This window comes from Lichenostomus cassidix, chromosome 6 (genome assembly GCF_008360975.1).
Source record: "Lichenostomus cassidix isolate B80296 chromosome 6, HeHo_3.0, whole genome shotgun sequence".
In the NCBI taxonomy this organism is placed as follows: Eukaryota; Metazoa; Chordata; class Aves; order Passeriformes; family Meliphagidae; genus Lichenostomus; species Lichenostomus cassidix.
Genome location: NC_139487.1, coordinates 6639580 through 6661069, shown reverse-complemented (window position 1 = coordinate 6661069; position 21490 = coordinate 6639580). Strand labels below are relative to the sequence as shown.

Sequence of the window (21490 nt, the reverse complement as noted above, 5' to 3'; positions counted from 1 at the left end):
GAGTAATTGAAGCTCAGGCAGGAACAGCACTGAATCACACTCAGTAACTGGTACTAGAGCTAGGTAGGAGGATGTGGCTCAGGACACATCCCTTACTTTTATTATTTTCCTAACAGATTTGTAGAGAGCTGCAAGTTTCAGAACTGAATTCCTTGTGCACAACTAGTGCACACCAGAAGGGTTGTCACTGGGTTGAAATGGGTGAGCAAAGCTTCAGTTTCAGCCCAGCCAGGAAGTGGAATCACACCCAGATACCTACTCAGGTGCTCAATGATCTGGTCAATCGTAGGTTTGAAAAGAGCATTCATTGCATCTGGGCTCATCCTCAGCATCCCCTGGGAGGACCACTTCACAAAGTCCACACTGCAAAAAAAAAAAAAACAGTGAGAAAGAACATTAAAACATTACAGCTGAGCTGCAAAACAATCACATTAAATAAATGAGTTTACAGAATCTGCATGCATTTTCCTTGGAAGAAAGTGCCCCACCTCACCCTAGCCCCACACCAACTGCAGTTAAGTAAAACTTGAAAGGAGAATTATTATTTTTGCTTGTCTAATTGCTGTTTTCTTTGCCTGATTGCCTTCTGCAGCATTAGCAATGCTCAACTGCTCCCTGAAACAGCTGGCAGTCAATGCAGTGCTCGCTCATCTGAAACAGCACTGATTCATCCCCAGAAGGGCAACATTTAGATTATAGCAGGAGCAGGCCAAAGCCACTGGAAACACACAAGGAAAACAAGCAAGTTGGGAAGCCTCAGGAGGCAGAAGAGAGAACAGCATTTTTAATGAGGCATAACATTTATTAAGTGAATACAGGCATTATGCTATTCTATCTCTGATACACATCTGTACTGCTCAGTAATCTCCCTTTCATTCATGCACATTATATCTCAGCCTTTACACTCTTTCTATCCTGTTATCCAATTATTTTCATTTCATTTGAAGGGAGCATTTTGCATTCCCTCTAAGATTCATCATTAAGACTATTAATAAAAAGGAGATGGCCTTGTGAGGGGAAATATTTCCAGAAATTTTTAATGATTTCAGAACCTCAGTCTCATTTAGAAAGTGATTCTTAGCTGGATTCCAAGTCATTTAAGCTTACAGTAAATTTACCAATAACTTTTGAAAGGTATGCAGGAGTTCCAGCCTGCATACTACATTCAACACTAGCTAGTTAAAAAAATTAAGGTACAGGTACTAAATATCAAATCCTCCCCTCTCAGGTCCCAAGCCTTTTGCCCCAGATTCACAGGTTCTCTTATCATTCTCTTTTACACCACTAAACTCCAGGTTTTCTGTAGTATGTAACTTCAAAAGATGCAAAAAGCCCATTTTTACTTTCTTCTCACTTCCTTTTCTACAGCAGCCCATGTTCTTGTCATTTAGGGTGAATTCTTGATACTGGAAATCATGAATAAAAGTCTCTGGAGGGGATTATGTCTCCCTTCCTTTTGAGTAAATTATCAAACTTGTAAAATACTAGAAGCAGCAAAGGCCTGCCATCACTTCAAAAGCTGAATGTTTTCCCCTTGCAGAGTTTTATGCAGTAGTGTATGTTTTCTCCAGTGAACTGATCCTGTTAATAACTTCCCTCAAGACATGAACATATTTACACATCTCACAATCTTGGATTTGTTCCAGGATCCAGGCTGCTAAAAATTAAGGTTCTAGGCAACAAATCCTGTGTTTGATCTGACATTCCTAATCGACATGCAAGGGACTCAATATACAGTAAAAGAGAGTGATGCAGTGGTGGCCTAACAGAAATCATAGAAAGCAATACCTGAAAAGTGCAAATCTTGTACAAAAAGCTTTTGCAAGAGATTGGTCAGAACTTTTCATTCTGGAATCTGCACTTGAGGCAAATCTATTTTCTCATTGTTGTACTACGGTTTTGTACTATTATCTTTCAGTCCTAACGTAATTAGGACATTTTAATTATTTGTCTTTGCTACCAGTGGTTAATTCTGCATCCATTTGGTTTCCACTGACTACTCACTTGCTTTTCCTCAAGGCATGTTCCACGCTGTGCCCTCGAAACTTCTTGTAGTAGTCGATGAAGGAGAAAGGCAGGGTGATGTTCAGGGGGTTGGTCCTGTCGGGAGCTGCTGCTCTCTTGCGGGACTCAAACGCGATCATCAGATCCACCCAGGCTGCAGGGCGCTTGATCTTGAACTGCTCAATGAAATCCTCCCCAAAGATTTTACACAGGAGCTTCTCGAACTCGTAGTCCACTCCTAGAGAACCGTATGGCCCACCTGTAGCACAGACACAACAGAGCTTTAATATTCTGCATGTTCTTTAATATTGTTATGACATTGCATGCTGCTCACATGCACATCAGAACAACACTCTCAGGACTGTCATGGGAGAAAGTCCACAGAAAGTTCTTTCCTAAATGTAGCAGCTGGTCTAATACACAACAGGATCTCACCTTTGCTTCACTTTTACTCTGGTGTCATCACAGCCACTGTAACACACTGTTAAATGAGTGATTCAGCCAACCAGCAGCTGGGTTATATTAATTTTGACTGCTAGTCTCATTTCAGGAAGAACTGTTAGTAAAATGCAATAAAGGCATACATTTCCATCACTGACAAGTCAGAACATTACATAAATTATGCAATACATAATCCAATTACATAAAGCCAGCAGTGCAAGTGCCATTACCTGTTGCTTTGTAGAGCTCCTTCAGATGTCCTTCAGGGAGCCTGATCTGATGGACTGTCATATCCACTGTGCCCCCTCCGCTGTCAACCACGATGTACCGATCGCCTGCAATGCCAAGGGAGAGCTCAGGGGATTTACACCTCTGTGGGCACAACAGCTCCCTGCACTGAGAGCTCCTGAGGGCACCAGCACCAGGGGAGACAATGGCCTACAGACAGCCAGGAGTGGCTTGGTCTTTACTAGTAATTATAATGCAATGATTGATAACAAATATGAAAGTCAGATGTCAAAAGCTGTTGATGTAGCACAGCTGAAAAGTAAATTAGTGGGACTGCTCATGCTGCTGGTGTGCATCCTAGTGAGCTACCAAATATTATAACGTATTTACAAGGCCAATTCTGAGGAAAATATTCTGTCTGCATTGCTTTCCACCATCTCCTTAATACATCCTATTTTGCTAGAGCATGTAGAATTGCAGGTCAGCATTTGTAACTCAGAGCAGCACATGAATTACTGGTTTTTTTTCCTTTTCCCCTTTATCATCACTGTGAGAACAATGCAGTGCACAGCACCTTTGTGGGAAACACAATATTTGCCTGCAATACAAAACCAGTGAGAGCAAAGTTTGTCCAGGAAAGGACAGTACCTTCCTCCAGCTCAGACCAGATCTCTCCTATGACATTTTCCACCATGAAGGTTCGACTCTGCCGGTTCCGACGCACGTGTTCCTTCCCTAGGGAGTGACCGAAGAAAGGTTACTGAGTATAAAAAAGCATAAAGAAATAAAATCACAAACTGCAGGGAACAAGTGCAAGCAGGCTGACAGATCTGTATGCATCACTTCTTAAAACAAATGTACAAAAATTATTGTACTGGAACCAGGAACGTTAGGATGTCATTCCTAGAAAGAAGGATAAATGATTTATAGCCACACTGACCATCCTTCATATTGTTATATATTCTTATGTGTATTTTAAATAATAGAAAAAATGCAAACTAATCATATATAGAAATAACCTAATAAGAAAGCTATAAACTGGTCTGACTTGGGTTTTTTTAACATACTCTGGCTTGCAAAGTGTGTGCTGGCAGCAGGGTGGGGGCTGACAGCCAGCTGTGCTCACAGCAGCCTCCAGCAGCAGGTGGCAGCCCCAGCTCACTCCCAGACAACCTCACACCACACAGGATGGGAGAATACTCCCACATTTCCAAAAGCCACTGCTCATTTTGACTGCTCAGGCAAATACACCTTCCCAGCCTCTCAGGATGTCAGTCTGTCTCAAAACAAGCAGCCAGAAGCACTGCTGCTCAGATTAGTAACTTCTGAAGGACACAGTGATCACCAGGGCTGACCCTCAGAATATTTAAAATATACACCAATTAAAAATGAAGTGTAATCTTGCAAGAGTGTCATGACAATCAGTTAACTTACAAGACTTAACTGCTACTTAGACATTTAAAAGATGCAGAACAGTCTGTGAAGAGAAAGCAGAGTAGTGAGAACCTTGGCTATTTATGCTTCTAAATCAACCTCCACAACTGAATAATCAAAAACCCCTACATTCCTGGTGTTATCTTCACTCACCTTCAAAGGCACTTCACAAAACACTACAAGAGAGGCATCTGGTCATGAGTGAAAATTCTTTCTGAAAATATCAGCACACAAATCACAGAATGCACTCTGCTTCCTATTTCTATAGTGCCTGTCATCAGAAAATAGAGCATCAGCCCCACTTGCTCCTGCATCCTTCCCCCCAGAAAGACCCCATGATGCAGAGAAGCTGCCCCAGCCTCAGTGCACTGCCTTGGCAGCACAGGGAGAGTTCAAATGAAGTATTCCATGACAAAACAAGCACCAGGTCCAAGCAAGGGCCTGTCAAGCCCACAGAAATCAATGGCAATGCTTTCATTCCCTCCTGTGGGCTACAAGTGAACACAAGAGCCAGTCTTTAACTACAACTAAGGCAAGCTTATCCTTGCTACTATGAACACTAAATTTTTTGTTTTGACTTCACAGCAATAATATGGTCCTTGGAGTGCTTCTCTCTGTTTATATTTAAAGGGTTTTTATCCTTAATCTGTTCTCAGCTTGTCTTGGGTGCCTGCCATGCCTTTATGAAATTTTAATTCCAACCCCAAATTAATTCACTCCAAACTTTGTTTTCATTAATTTTGACATGAAACCTTTCTCATCCCCAATAGCTTTTACCGTACAAAGTCAAGAATGAGAGTGGTACCCCCACCCAAGGAAAAACCCATTAGCAGAAATCCACAATCTGCCAGATTCTGCCCAGCTTCAAAACCTTAACCAGACAAACTCTTTTATTATTTTCCCAGAAGCAAATCCCTGTGTTGTCTGAAAGAGAGTTCATGTAAAATCACATGGAACTGGAATAGCTCAGGACACAAATGAAGGGGACAGAAGCCAAGGGGCCCTGAAGGGACTGAATCCTGAAAACAGATTGTGTCCTGTACTCTGCGTGGGCCTCCAAACACTGAGCACATCTGACAAGTGCTGGCTAGGACAGCCATGGATTTGAGAGAATGATGCAGTGACTGTGCCTAACTAAAAAAAATATGCTCTGGTAAGTGCAGAAATAGTTCTACTCGCTTAACCTCCCACTTGTCTCTACTGTTTTGACCTAGCAAATGTGATAAAATACAGACTCTTCTGAAAAATTCCTTCTAGGATAGACTGTCACACTACCATCAGTTTCAGGGCAACTGTTACAATTCAGAGATGGAATATATGCATATCATGCAGCTATCAAATCTTACTGCTACAGGCCATTGTCCTTTTTTGTTTCCTCTATTTCCCTGCAGTTTCAGTAGACTACCAAGCTCCAAAAACTCTGGTGATGGAAGATCTTTTGGCAAGTGACTTACAGTGGTCCCATATCTGTCCCTCCCCTTCAAACATTGACAGCAGCAACAGATCCCAGGTCAATAAATCAGAAATGCACTACCCAGTTGCTCTTCAACAAGCAGATAAATTCATTGCTACATTCCAAAACCATTTGTTCCACTGAGTGTTGAAAGTCATTAATGACATTTCATAATGACGACATCAAAAAGCATTTTCCAATACTCTGGAACACCTCTGACTAAGAGTTTCATTGCAGATCCACTTATTTAACACTCAATAATGAGATGATCAAACACATAATTGCAAGAAACAATTGCAAACAAATTAAAAGAAAGAAATTGTCCAACACAAAGTACTAACTTAAATTAAGGCAGAAAAGTATTGTTGCGAAAATACTAAAAGGTTCCCACAACATCCAAATAAAGACAAGACAAGGAATCTACCTGCAGGCTAAAATTCAAGTGCATATTAGGAAGAAATTCTTCCCTGTGAGGGTGGTGAGACACTGGCACAGGCTGCCCAGAGGAGCTGTGGCTGCCCCATCCCTAGAAGTGTTCAATACCAGGCTGGATGGGGCTTGGAGCAACTTGGTCTAGTGAAAGGTGGGAGGGGTGCAGGGGGGTGGAACGAGATGATTTTTGAGGTCCTTTCCAACCCAAATCATTCTGTGATTCTGCTGGGTCACCATCTGAACAAATCTAACTATGGTAAGCAGCGAAACAGTTTATAAAGGCAAACTGATGCCAGCCTGAAATATTTCAAGAGAACAAGGACAACAAGCAATGGTCAGAAATCAGCCCTCAGGAACAAAGCAAACTTAGGCACGAGAATCTAAAAGGTGAAGGAAGAGAAGTACCCTGTGTAAATCCAGTTCCAATGGTGTCAGTGGGGCTGTAGCCATTGACAGGTGCCCTGCTGCTCAGGTCTATCATCTGGTGCAGGCGCAGCTTGCGGCAGTAGATGGAGGCAGCCTCGGGCTCCAGGGCAATGATCAGCTGCTCGGGATTGTCAGGAGATGCCATTCCTGCCTGCGAGAGAGAATGGGTCAGGAAGAGGGCTGGGGATCCCACAGCCCAGCACACCCCTCAGCACAGGGCTCTCCCCAGCTCGTGGGCTCCGTGGGTCACCCCTGAGAGCTCAGCCCACGCAGGAGCTGCTGCCAGGGGCTAAAGGTCTGCTAAAGGTCTGGCACTTGTCCTGCCCACACTGTATAGCACAACTCCACAGGCTGCCACAGGAGGTTTGCATGCACTTACCATGCTAAGTGTCTAACCGAGCACTCGTGTACATGACAGGTGGAGAAACGAAGAGAATCGGTTTGAAACCTGTAATAATTGGCCTAAAACCTGAACTGCTAATTAACCTGTGAATCTGCCAGGTAAGAGGGACTCCAGCCTCCTTTGGCCTCTCCTTGCCACAATAATATTTGAAGTATGTCTTTCTTTACGTCCCAGATATTCACAGTCCTTGCCAAAATGAGGTTCCTGCACTGTTTAACTGTATAGGAATATACAATACACTTTACCAGTAATGCATCTTCTGTCTTACAACCAGCATTTTCTATTTCAAAATCCATTGCTTTAAAGTACATTTGCTTTTATAACATCTTCAAAATGCTCAGTTTATTCAAAGAGATGAAATACAACAGGGCAGGTTCCCTAAAACGTAATGAGAACAAGCCTATAAATAATACCACATTATAAAATCAGCATTTGCCATTCTTTCTATTTTCTTTCTGGATTTTCAGCCTTCAGTCAGAGATATTTTCAAAAAGCCACAAGTTCTTATGTAACTACATCACTCTCAGAATGGGGCTTAGAGAAAAATATTCAAAGAACAGTTCACAAAACCGTATTTTAATTTCTTTTCCCCAGTACTTCTGCCTACTGCATGATACTCTATTAAAATAGACATCTTTTAACTTTTTCTCCCAACTTTTGGGTTACCTGCTATTACTTTTCAGTGAAGTGCCTGAGTGCTAAAGCTTGCTAAGCAAACAAATAAAATAAAATGAACATTTTTCTGTTTCCACAGTCAGTCTTCCAGCCTTCAATTAAAACACACACACTGTGGTGTCTCCAGAGCATCCCCAAAAGAAGGCAGACTCACATGGAAAGACTGCAGACCTGGAGTGGAATTTGGCTTCTTTCAAACAGCTACAACTGTGGGCTTTGGGATTGCTGGCTGATAGACACCTGCAGCCATAAATTCAAAGTAAAGTTGGTTTTAAAAGTAATACCAGGGTAAGACTTGGAGACACAAAGCTGTCCTTCACATTTATTGGCTCATTTTACCCTCTCCATCTTAATAAATAAGATAAACAGATTCTTACAGAAAGCATCTTCCTCACTGTTGGTATGAAAAAAAAAGGGCAAAACTACAACAAATAAATTCCAAAATAAGAAAGAGTTGAGAGTTAAACTAATGATGGTTGCTCAGTATTGTAAAAGTACACCATGAATGGGATTATGGTCACTACATCCTTTATTGCTCTATGGCAAAACTTTCTGCTTGTTACATCCACTGGACTAAACAACACGATATGAAATTAGCAGAACTGTGTGGGAAGGAAAACACTGTGCAAATACTACAGAACATCAAACCTTGCCAGCTCTGTGGCAACACATATTGAAAGAATGTTGTATCAAAAAAATGTTTGCAACCAAACTTTCAGACTTTGGAAAATACAGATTTACATCAGTCAGAGTAACCCTCAAATGTATAAAAAGAATATCAATCAAGTACAAGTCTAAGTGAGACTCTGCTGCCACCACAGCAGTTGTAAGTGAGCATGTTGGCAGATACAGGCTCAGATAAAGCCCTGGAGCTGTACTGGGGATGAAGATGTGCCTCAGCCTAAGCCCAATCCCTCCTGTGACCCATCTGGATGCAGCAGGCACAAGCAGGGCTGGTTCCATGCCAGCTCACTTCAACATCACTTATCTCCAGCTGAGCTTTTCCACACAGGAAGCTTTGGTTTGCTGTGCTGGAAAGAGTAACATTCCAGATATGAATCAATACTCGGGTCCCTGACAGCCATTTGTCTAATCTGCTTAAGAATTCCAAAAATGTATGGTCTCTGCACACAAACTGTCTTTGCCTTTGGAGAGTTTTGCTAAAAGCCTAATCTTGCTGCGATTCTAAGGGCAGCACTTCTGCTCTATCCTATAAGGGCTTGGAGAACAAATCGCTCCTGACTACCCTGCTGCAGTTTTCACTTATATTAAATCCATTATCACATTTTGTGAGAGCTCTGAGTCTGAGCAGCAAGTGGGTTTTTTTCAATATCCAGCAATGGGGATGAACTCCAGAGTGCTCAGGCTGCTCCTTGTATATGTCAGCAGCACAGACAATTCTTAGTCTCAGTCTAACCTACATAGTAAAGAAAAAAATTGTGTTTCAGGGAAAAAATAGTTTGTTGTCAAGGATATTAAAATCCAAAAGCTACAATGTAAAGCATTTGCAGAGGTGACAAGAACTGAGTTGGACACACTTGGACTGCACTGGTATTTCCTAACCTGAGGTGGTGGTGGGGGGCAGATTGTATTAATTGCCAAATCATCTGCTCTAGGGGGAATTTTAGTACAAACTCCCAAGGCTGGTTCTGCTAAAAGCAAAGGGCAAACCATTAACAATAACATTTGCTTCCTCCCCTCCTCCCCTCCAGCAGCAGCCTCTAACCATGAACTTTTCACACTGCAGGCAGGAGAGGAAGGCAGTGACCTGCAGCGGATGGGCTCAGATCTGTCTTCTCAGACCCTCCATGCATAGCAGATGCTCTTCCTGCTCCTTTTTCTCTCTAGCTATGATTTTAACATACCCAAAATATCTCCTGAGGAAAACATCCAACAGAAATGACAGTTTTTAACAGTTCAAAGCACAGCTGATCCTAACAGAACCTCACGAAGAAAATGCTGAGGTTTTTCATTTAAAAGCTTTTCTCAGAGTTTGAAGGGCCAGTTACAATGAAGAACATGTTGTTTCACATCACAAAAAGACCACACAGAGAATTTTTCACAGTGAAAGTACAAGGCATCCAACACATATTTTTATATGTAGACACACAATATATGCACATATATACACACACATATTTATGTATGAATATATATACACGTAGCAATCAATATTTCATACCTAATGTATATAGTATTTCTACTTAGACCATGAGAGAGAGCACATTACTTCACATATATATCTATATATCTAAACACAGCACAGAGAGAATGGGGAAGGGGAGATGATAAGGAAACATGAGCACATAAATACTGCTGGGGAGGAATGGAGCAAGGAGGTTGTTCTAATAGAAGCTCTAAGATGAAGACTTAGGCAGTACATCTGTCCCATCATTACAGCCAAGGGACAGATGGGAGAAAAATATTGAGCATGCAGAGAAAGAGGAGTGGAAACAGCAGGCAGTCAACATGAAGAAACAGTGCTGCATTTGTTAAAATTATTAATTGCAGGCATTTGGGAATTTGCTGTATTTTATGCTTTCTGCTTTCTATCTGCCTCACTCAGTGTTCTTGCCCACTGCTGCCCACATACTACTGTAATAAAGAACAGGGATTCATAAGTTAACAGGCCTGAGCAGGACAGATCTAAACAATGTCTCAATATTCAACATTCTATAGATCATTCTAGCAGTGGGACAGACACATCAATTTGCCTTTGCCTGGGGCAGCTCATAGCAGACTTTAGAACAAGGCAGTGTCTTGACTTAACCCTGCTAAGGAGATTTTCCTTCTCCCATAACACTCACTAGCAGTATAAACCCAGTCATCACCTATGAAACATGAAGGAAGCAGACAGCAGTTTCCCCAAGAACACAAAAGTGGAAAACTCATCATGGGATTACAAAAACTCTTTGAGCACAAAAAATTTCTTAAAAATTAATTTGCAAGATATTGCTGCATTTATATACCTGGGATAAACAAAGAACATTATGAAAAGAGCTGCTCTAAAATTCAACTTTGCTCCTATGCCTGAGGACTAGGACTTCATTTTTTGACAAGAGAACTCCCAGTCTTTCACCCACTGCAGTAGCACAGGTCTGTGTGCTGGTATCAGTGCATTGCTGCTCATTTGCCAAGATACATCAACAACAGCAAACTTCAAAGTGATTCAAAGTCTCATGGACTGGAGCATAAATAACTTCACCATCCAGATGCAGGTGAATTCTCACCCTGGCCCACCAGCTCTGTTTTTATAGCCAGAGATTTGTCACCAGGAGAGAGCCAGAGCTGACCACAATACATTCCTGATTCCCTGAACAGCATCAGCTGCCAAGTGTTAGACTAATTCACCATTAGCAAATATTCAGGTCTGGACTGCAGCTCAGTACAGCAGCCTGGGCACTTTCAGAGAACTGCTTTCACTCACCCCACATGCAAAATCACCATTACTACAGATTAAAAGATGCTGCTTTGAAAACCCAGCCTCACATGCCACAACACACAGCAAAAAAAAAGAGCAATGCACTTTTATTACAATGTATATGACCTTAAAGATGGAATTATAATAGAATATTCCACGTAGTCTGAGTCTTTTTAAGGTAGGCCTAGATGAAAATGTCCTATCTCTGAATGCTGCTGTAATTAGAAGCATTTAGCTGTAGATCTCCATAGCTAGGTGGTTTTCTCTGGCTTTGTTTATTATACCACAGTGTCCTCAAAAGACGTAGAATGTTAGAAATGCAGCATCATTGACAAAGTACCTGTTTCCTACTCCTATCCTTGCAAATTATTGACAGCAACAGTTAAGAGTCTATTTTTATTGTTTCCCAGAGAGATACACCAGATATATTTTTAAAGGGAAAAAAAAAAAAAAAGCCTGACCACTGATTTGTAACACAATGAACATGCCTTACATGGAGTGCACCTGTTTGAGCTATAAACTGATTAAAAGAACTGACTGGATGAATTCTAATTTACTACTTCGATATATTTTGTAGTCATATAAGACCTCATTCGGTACTGCTGCAGGGCTGTAGGTACTGCATTCACAATTAATAAGGCGTTTCCACATATAAAAATGTAGCATAAATAAACAGATAAACATGTGCAAAAGAGCCACCCTCATTACACAGCTGGAAAAACAAGGCACAGAGACTTAAAAGGCTTTTTTTAATGTTGCACAGGAACCCACAAGGTGGGAATTCTCTCCATAACCCCAGAACTCCAGTTCAGTGTCAAAATCCCACTCTTCCCCAATCAGCAAGGTTCCATTTCTGCCTGTGGCATGGAGCACATGCAGAAGCTGCAGGAACAGCTACATCAAAGCTCCACCACAGCCTTAGATCCCCATTCTTCTCTCCCACTTTCTGACCTCCACCAAGTGCACTCCTTTAATCACTACTGAAACAACACTGCAGACCAGATGAGTCCAATGATCCATTCTTCTGCTTGGCAGGAAAAGCCTTTTAAACCTCTTTTTCCACTAAGACCCCATTTGTAGGCACCAGAGACAAAATTTAAAAGTTGTATCCCATGAAACAGCTCCGTAAAGATGATGTGGTTCATTAGGAAATGAAGCCCTGCAGGACAACATCATTCAGCCAAAACAACAGAAGCTGAGAATTAACATCAACATTTCTCTATTTTCCAAGATATTTATTATAATTAGCAACAATAGGAAAGGCGTGACTGCAAGTTAAGCACTGTGCAGATTGCATGAAGAAAGAGGCTGAATCAAGGCAAGACAAAACAGCGGCTGGAAATGAAGTGAAACTGCCACTGTTTAAACTAATCAGTTCATTGTGTTAAGGGATTCATGATAACACCATCCACTTAGTGCCTTGGTAAGTGAGCTCCTCTAATCCTCCTCCTTTTTCACTAGCTAGCACTTTCTCCAGTTCTATGGCATCAGACTGGGATGTGACAAATAAACGACTGAGATCTAATTACAGAGGCAGAGCGTGCCAGGAAAGGAGATGAGCAACATGGGAAAAGGCTCCCAGCATTATCCCAAAGGGGCACACCAGGGGAAGCTGGGCTGGCAGGGAGTGGGGCCAGTGGGGACCACAAAGCTGCAGCAAAAGCACAGGGCAAGGATCTTCAGCCTGGAGAAGCCTTCACAAAAAGGGTTTGAAAATCACCACACTGTGACATATCCTGATGCTTTGCCCTCAGACTTCAGAGTGATGAAGAGTGCTGCAGTACAAGACATATCGTGGGTAAGCAGAATAGAGTGAGGTCAGACAGCCCAGTTAGCTCTGCCCACTTATCTCTTCAAAGACAGATTCTTCAAATTACCCAACAGCCACAAAATTTGAAACAGGATTTTCAAAGATTGCTCATAGTGACCACAGCAAAGAGGCAAGAGGAAGAGCTGCTGGGCGCTCCCCACCTTTCAAAACTGTATCCTCTGGATTTAAGAGTCTAGATGAAAACTGAATATTGACTTTTTGTAAAAAATCCAATCAACACAATGTTTGGGTGGTGGTTGATCCTGCAGTGATCTGACATCTACAATGTCACAGAGGCACTTCTTGCTTTACAGAACCAGGAGTATTTTGCTTTCTCTTAACATTTGCTACACATATATGCATATACATAACAGATATACATGAATGCATACATTTCACACAATTATTACTGGTTGAACTAAATTATGAACTAACTAAACTAAATGTTTGTGGCACAGGCTGTCCTTCATCCTAGTCTGATCAGGTGTTGCTGATACTTTGCATTTCACAAGTGAGAACACTGTGGATAATTTTCACAGCTGCAGAATTCTCTCAGCATCAGCTTCCCCATCTGTACAGCTCAGGCACAGGACAAAGATACTCAGCTCTCTGTGAAAAAACTGCTTGAGAAAGCATAAAGGACATCCCAGGCTATGGTAAAATAGTACTAACTTCATTTTGCAGACAAGGGGAATACAAGCTATGGAAGATGAAAAATAGCAAAGCCAGTAATGGAGGTTGCACAAAACAAGAAGTTAAGAGACTCCTGTAATAGTTTTCATTTATTCACTTTGCACAAACCTATGTGATGAAACAACATGAAAGGCATAAAACGATGAAATGGTCAAAGTAAAATCAGCCTTTAAGCTGTCCTTAGGATTTTGGGTCTATCCTGAGACCTCTCTTTTGAAGGCTCAGCCATCTTCCCTTCTGCCATGAGGAAGCAGATACTGTCACTATGTATTTATTCACACTTTCCCTGCTTTTAAAATACCACAGCGTAGGCTTGGCAGTGCTTTCTGAATTCCCAGGGCTTTCCTGTACCAGAAGCCTGCACAAAGTAACTAACTCACAGACAATTCGCAACATTCCCACAGTTTTCACCTGGCCAAACCTATTGCTGCTCCCACTTCAAATGGAGAACTCACAAGCTGTGAGCTCCTGTGAAGAAAGACATCTCTGTCCCCAGAGATTTTTAAACCTTGACTCGATAAAACCACTGCTGACCCAGTGCTGGCAATAACCCTGCTTCAATTGGAAGGTCAGCCTGAATGATCTTCAACCAACATTCCCACTTAATGCTTCCATGACTCTGAAGAGGTGCAAGCATTCTACACTGAGAAGGGCCAGAAGTGCAGGAAGGAATCCTTCCCAAAATTTAAGGACCTACACACTTGTAGGTCCTTGTCTTTGTGACTCTTGTGTCAAACCCTTGCATGTGTCAGTGAGAGGGAGCCCATCATGTCTGACAGGGTGACAGCAGTGCCACACTCACTGCTGCAAGCCTGCAGTTATTCAGGTCCTCAAAGGTTTCTGTATGGATTGTAATTAGAACTTTTGTTTAAGTGTCTTGGGATGAAAAGAAAACATTGGTCACAACACACTTTTTTAAAATCTGAAAATACACAGAGCAGAGCAACCCCAAGCAGTCCAGTAATCCTAAATACCAGCCATGAGTTGCTTTAAAAAGTGATGAAGCATATGGAAAGCAATTACCTTAATGCATCAAGGATGCACAAGTTGAATTTACAACACTAACACAATCTGAACTCAGAAAAAGATCTGCCTCAGTCCAGTGTCTTGTCAGAGAGGGAAAATCAGCTCCTAATTAATTAATTTTCCTGTATTTGTTTGGGAAGAAAAAATGGTCTTTATGCTTAAAAGTATGAGGATACAAATAGCAGACATGGACTTGAAACCCAACTTTTGCATTCAGTTCTGCTACAAGTTTCTTATATAACATTCTGCAAATCACGAAGAACAAATTTTGCGAAACAACCCGCTAGAGAAAAAGCACCAACTTCTGAGTATCCAAATCAATATTGAGGTTTTCAATGGATCTGTGGATGTAGTTTGTTGGAATGGGGGATGCTTGGACTCTGAAAAAAATCACCCTGGCTGTCTGTGCATGCACATACCTGAGCATGCTACTTAGCAAGTTGCTTTGGACCAAAGCAGAACCCATTTGATATTTCATTTCTGTTAACTAACCTGTCAGTAAAGCTATTCCTGTGGTAAGAAATAACATGGAACATTTCTCCCTCTTAATGGCTGTCTAGAAACTATGACATTATCTCATTCTGAAAAGCAAGAAAATAAATGGGACACCTGGAACCATAATGAAGTGTGACTTTTATTTTCAGCACACTTAAAATAATGAATGTGTGGAGCTGCAGTGGCTACAGCCAGAACTGCTGCATTTGTGTGGCCACTGATTAGATGAACCAGTTTGTTTTAGAGAGCTAGGCTGTCTGATTGAGATAAATGCCTTTGCTAAGCACAGTCAGACTGCCTCAATTTATTCTTCTGGTGTTGCTATTACCCAGCTAAGAGTGCAAATTGCTTTACCTGAGCATTTCTATACTTCATCTTTTATACATTATTTTTATTATTTATTCTTTTATTTTCAACCTGAGTTTGGAATTCTTTGGGACTGTTTGACTCTATTAATAAAACCTATACTTATCAGGTCTTTTAGACTTTGTATTACAATTTTCCCTTTTTCATTTATAATTATTTTTCCTTTAGGAAGGAAAGTGGAACATAAGGCAGGAAATATCTGAATTATAACCACTGGCTACCAATCATGAAGCAGCCCTTTTGTTTACAATTCGTGGAAAAGGTTCTGCAGTTTACCTGTGCCTATTTCTCAAAAAGCTTTTATGAACTGCTCATAAGAAAGATAATTTCTTGCTACACACAGGAGAGGCAGAAGCTTTCTGGGTCATCATGAGAGAAGAGGATTTCCTGTATCTGTGAGACATGAAAGAATACCAATTGCAGCAGACCTCACTTAGGACATTCGATCCAGTCTCACATTTTGGTCTCAGAAGTAATCCCAGAAATACAAAATTTTCTAAGGAGAAGAATCTTGGATCATTTATTAGGCAAGGAACAACCACAAGACTCTGAAATCACCAATATATTTCGTTGCACCAACAAATCTCCAAATTGCTTGGTTTTATTGTGCCTCCACCTTTCCATTCCTCCAAAAATTTCTCAGGTTTTGGGACCACAAACAAATCCAAATTAGCATTACAAAAGCTGAGTCACACATTGCTGAATGATAACACGGTAAAGCAGAAGTTATGTTTTTTGACAAGTTGAAGATAAATAGGACCACAGTGGCATTTGGTCCATATTTCTCCAGGGTGATGCTGCTGCAGCTCATTCCCAAGGGATTGTTGTCACAGATCACATTTGTGCAGTAACTGAAAGCTTAGCTCCAAGTGGCATTACCAAGAATTTTTTGCTGCATTACATTATATCCCCCAAGGTGCAGGAGAACATTACGTGCAAGCCTGATGAGTAGCGTGCATTAGAAAAATGAAGCCATTAAATTCTCATAAGCTTTTCAATTTTTCATGTTATAATATTCTAGAAATGCTTTTTGTACCCGGGGCATGCACCAGTTACCACAACAGCAGAACCTGACTCTTCCTATTTAAGTATCTTCCTAATGTCTCAAGCTCTCTCCTTCCCTTTATTTAGAAATATCCTCATTGTGGGTCCTTATGGCTCAGGCTGGTTTTACTAAAAAGACACAAGTGGCTCTGACTGAGAGCACTTGCACTGAGAAAACCACTTGCTTGCTATTTTCTGTTAGTTGCATCTTATTCTGTACCTTGGGCTTTCTGATTTTGCCTTAATATTTTTCACTACAATTCCAATTCAAGCTCGTATTTCTTTTCTCTGTAACTGAATATGGGCATCTAAGTTGTTTTTTAGACCAACCTATTGTCCTTTCTATGAACTTATTACAATCAAACCGATTAGCTTTAGTCTCTGTCCACACTGGTTTGTATCTGTGGATTTCTCTCACTCCCTAATGATTACAGTTTTCAGCCTTCCAGACCATCATTTTCCTTTTTAGCTGGTAAACCCTATCTAGCACAATCTTTGCATCAGGCAGAATGAAGATTCTGGGTTTTTGCCATTTCTGTTGCTTTCAGGCAATTTCTAAAAACCTGAGAAATGTGTTTAACAAGGTTTTAAGATAGGCACAGATTCACTCTTACACAGAATGCAATAAAAAACTCTTGTTTTACATGTTTAGCAAAAGAAAAACATCCAAATACTCCAATTTATGCCACAAAAGTGGACAAACAGAAATGGACAGAACTGGATTAGCAGATGCCTCTGCCTTCATGTGAACCTGGCTGAGCAACTCAAATGTGTGACCAAACATCAGTTAGTACATATTTTCCACTCAGTAATCTTCATCTCTCAATTAGTTATCCTTTCCTAATTAAGCACAGCTATAAGACACAGAATCCTCCTCAACACATCACTCAACAAACATTTTAATCCTCATGATTAAAAAGATCTTGATATCACAGAAGTAAAAGCATGGACTTAAGAGACCCCCACAAGCTACAAATGATCAGGATAGTTGATGTATTAACATGTTTCTGCCTCATCTGCCTCACTAACAAGTACAGTTTCAGAAAAATAATCAGCTTCCCAGTGCTGCTTACACCTTTTTATGGAGTTTATGCAGTATATGCAGTTTATATAATTTTTTTTTTATTGTCACTCTGTCCTTACACAAAGAAATTTCAGTTGTGTTTTATGTACAGAAGAACAGACTTATGAGGGAATAAGAGTAGCTCAGCTTCACAAATTTCCATCTGGTTAACCCTCCCATCTTTTTAAAAATCAAACATCCTTCATATCACATTTTTATTAGCAAGGAATTTCTTGTGCTGTCACATTATTCTTTCACCAAGTTTGTTTGTTTTTCTCTGAGGGTTTCCACAGAGCAATCCAGTTCTAATCAATGCAATGTCATGTGAACCCAGAATACAACATGTTAAATAATTCTCATTGTGCACATTCCATGACAAAACTGATGTGAAAACAACACTAAATGTTCAGCATAGGAGCTGGTTAAATAAAGCCTGAGGAATTTTAGGCTCACATGCTTAATCCTATAACCTAGACTGACTCTCTTTTTGTTTATGTGAGCTTGCCATGCAAACGATTTGCTATTTGTAATGGAAAGATAAATCTATTTCAGAGCTCTAGAACACAATTTCCAAATTCAACAGTTCATATGAAAATGAAAAGAACCCCCAGTACCTCAGACCAACCGACTGATATTTGAAAGCCCACGAAGTATTTCAAGCAAGCTCATAAAAATGCACCAGCCTTCCCTTTTCTTCACTCTGCCCTGAGTGCATTTGTTATGCCATGTTTTACTTTCTTATCTTGTAGCTTCTGCACTCACATACTCCTGTCACACTCCAAACTCTTCCTTAAAACTTTATTCCTATTAGCATGTTCAAGGAATTCCAGCCTGCAGATTCTGTTCTGCACTACTTGTGCCCGAAGAATGTGAAGCAGAGCAAATGGGACACAGGAAAGTTAATGCTATTTATGACACCTTGTATTTTACTGGTGGGGACAATGGCAAACGTGACTATAAACCCTAAAAGTCATTACTCAGGATGTAGTGAACACTGATGAAATCCACACTAATCCCAGCAGATATATTTTGGGAAAGGAAATTTAAGGCTGAGTAGGTTCTACAAAGTTGACACTCTGCTCTTGCCACAGAACTCTCTCTAGTTGTGACCAGACCTCAACAAGTGTCACAGAGCTTTAGAACCATCTCTGGACATACAGGAATTAAGCATGAGGGACAGAAGAAGCATCTGTGAACTGTTATTCAGGAATAAATTAATTTTGATTCAGCAAAATAATCTGTAAAGATATGCAACCCTCTACAACTTGCCAGACTTAGCCCCTCAGAAGGCCCCAGAGAGCAAGATAAATGAGAATAAACAAATACCTGCTTCAAAGAGGTAATAAATAAGGTATAAAAATAGTTAAGGATGCAAAAAGCACAATAGATGAATACAGCTAGGGCAGGCAGAGTAACAGCAAGAAGCAATGAGGAGTAGTTTTCCCATGTAAATAGGTTAATCACAGTCAAGTTTTTATAGGCATGAAATAACCCAGTGCTTTAAAGAAGGATTTCAGAAGAGGAATATGAATGAGCAATACAGATGTTCATGTCCAGGACATGCAGCTCATGTCTGAGATGACACAGATGGAGTCAAATGTGGGCTGATTCCCTGTCAAATGCGAGGCTACTAAACTCTTGAGTGGCAATATTCTGAAGAGATACAAACCAGGCCAGACTGCAGCTGCTGAAGCCAAGGAAATGATGTTGCAGTAACCAAGATACAAAATCACTGACAGCTTGGATGAAAGCTCAGCAGTGTGCAAAGACAGGGAAAGCTGTCATGCAGACAGAATTAGCAGGATTTCGATAGGCTGGATGGAAAGGAGAGAGGAAGAGCTGTGAGCTGGAGGGAACACCCAGATTACTCATTCCATGAGAAAGCAGCACAGCAGCTGGAAGGGGACAATGCAGGAGCCTGTGGGCAGATGAGGAGTTCTAGTCAGCAATGTTCTGTTTAAGGCAAAAAGGAGATGAAGGGACAGCAGAGGTGCACTGAGATCGTAGGTTGGTCAAAACCTGATGGATGCTGAGGGCAGAAGCAGATTTCCAACACTTCTTACTTTATTAATTCCATTATGTTTGCCTAGACAACCACTTCACCATTCCAGAAAGGCTGTGCTTTGCACTGTGAACCAGTGACTGAAGCTGTTTTAGTACTTTAGTCCTCTTGCAGCTACCTCTCTTGACACAGATAAGTCAGCACATTTCCTCAGCTCATTAATATTTGCTGCAAGTTAACTCTCAGCTCAGACTGGTGGATGTGCTTCAGCATGTCTCCTGTTACAAGGTTTCAACCACTGCCTTTTCACACTTTTCTCTACATGATGCTTCCATCTTCCAATAGCTAACAACAAGAGCTGCAACTTCTGATCCATCCACGAGGAACATTTGGATCCAGCAACAGGAATCTGAAAGACTGAACGGCAATTCAGAATTCTCTGCTTTCTGCAATTGTTTATTCATCCCCAATGCTTTAAAAAAACAAATCAGCCATGTGTCAAGTTAACAGATTATTTCCCTGAACTCATGTTTTCCTGCAGTGGATCACACACCCCGAGTTAAAAGCCTTGTCAGTCCTTGCTGTTTATCAAGCTTGCCCATCGAAGTACACAATCACAGACACAACCACAGACACAGACACTAATTAACAACATTCCATTGTGCCACAAATGAGAAATGCCAAGAGATCTACCTTAACCCTGGCCCTGCTCCTTACACAGCTCCCACTTCACGAGCACACATGCACACAGACAGCAGGCAGACAACAATATACAGAGAGAATGAATGGGTCTCTAGTGTTTCAGATTTACCTACAACCGTGTCCTTCCATCAGAACTTTAAGAGTGTTTTGCTTCTGGCACTAGCATTAGCAATCCCACAATACAGACTGTTAAGAAAAACGTTGCTCAACATTAGAGATAGTTAGAAACAGAGTTAGAAAAAGCTGGGTGCTTCCCAGGAGCACTCTGCAAATTACTCATGAACTAGAAGATATCTTACAAACTCTGCATTGCATAGCTGCTGTCAATGGGTTATGCAAGTCTCTGACCAAAAATAAAAAAGAAACACCAAAACCCAAAAAACCCTGAAAATGAACATCCTGATGAAAAGAAGAATGTGTACATCTCATGTATCAGAGACACAAACTGAATTTGAAATAAAGGACATGCATATGGAAAGTGCACATATTTGGGGGGTGGTTGGGGGGAAAGAGTTAAATGCAGATAAACCTCTTACTGGTGAAAATAGCATTTGAATTTAATTTTATATCCAGACTATCCAGTTCACAGTCCTTTCATTCCTACTGTGGGAAAATGGGAACTGGAAAAAAAAGTCCCACCAAGGAGGCTCTTTTCTTTCCCTCCTTTTTCCTTTTTTTTAAACTTTAAAAGTCTGTGATGACCTAAAGAAAGTAACAAAACAAAACTGTGTCCAGTATTTTAAACTCAACTCTCCCTTGGGTCTCAAAACTGCATCTGTTCCATGTGCACTGAATTCAGCAGGAATCCATTGTCCAAGATGACTAAAATATCAGAGTCTGCAGTGAGGGACACCAACATATAAAAGTAAATAGAAAGAAAAAGGCATTTAAGAGGTGAATACATATGACCTACAACTACTGCTTGGTAGAGTTAACTCCTCTTTCCAACGTTTCTAGACTGTATTTATACAGCTTATACTAAATTGCCCCAAATGCAATTTATTATTTAGGCTATAAACTAGGGCTTTAAAGGGGTATTTCTACATTCAGCCTGTAATATTACCTTGTAGGCAGCTTGTCTCATGAACTGCTTTGCAGGCTGCTTCCAAATAGCAGGCACTGTAATGACCCATCTTACTTCAGTGTTTTCAAAGTCTGAGCCTCCTTGGTCACTGAGCTCCTAAAAAAAAGGAAAACAGAGGTGAATGCAAAATGATGGGTGTCTGCTTTACAGGAAAACATTATTTTCAGTGGGATCTAGCAACAGTAACTCTCTTTTCAATCTTTTTCCTGCTACATCCATGCTACAAATCAGAATTACTTCCAACCTGCCAAGAACGCTTTACTGTGCCAAAAGGTGGGATTAAGGTTG

At 40.8% G+C, this 21490-nt stretch overlaps 1 protein-coding gene across 2 annotated transcripts in view; it reads right to left on the bottom strand.

Annotated features, from left to right (window-relative positions):
* Positions 1-21490, bottom strand: part of HSPA12A (heat shock protein family A (Hsp70) member 12A) — a 51823-nt gene that overhangs the window by 6166 nt on the left and 24167 nt on the right. For both annotated transcript variants that reach the window (XM_085064743.1, XM_085064744.1), the window contains 6 exons: positions 21182-21298; positions 6398-6569; positions 3322-3408; positions 2676-2780; positions 2005-2263; positions 260-363 (listed from right to left, as the gene is read on the bottom strand). In XM_085064743.1, coding sequence (XP_084920869.1) covers positions 260-363; positions 2005-2263; positions 2676-2780; positions 3322-3408; positions 6398-6569; positions 21182-21298 — 844 coding nt within the window. The remainder of the gene's footprint in view (positions 1-259; positions 364-2004; positions 2264-2675; positions 2781-3321; positions 3409-6397; positions 6570-21181; positions 21299-21490) is intronic.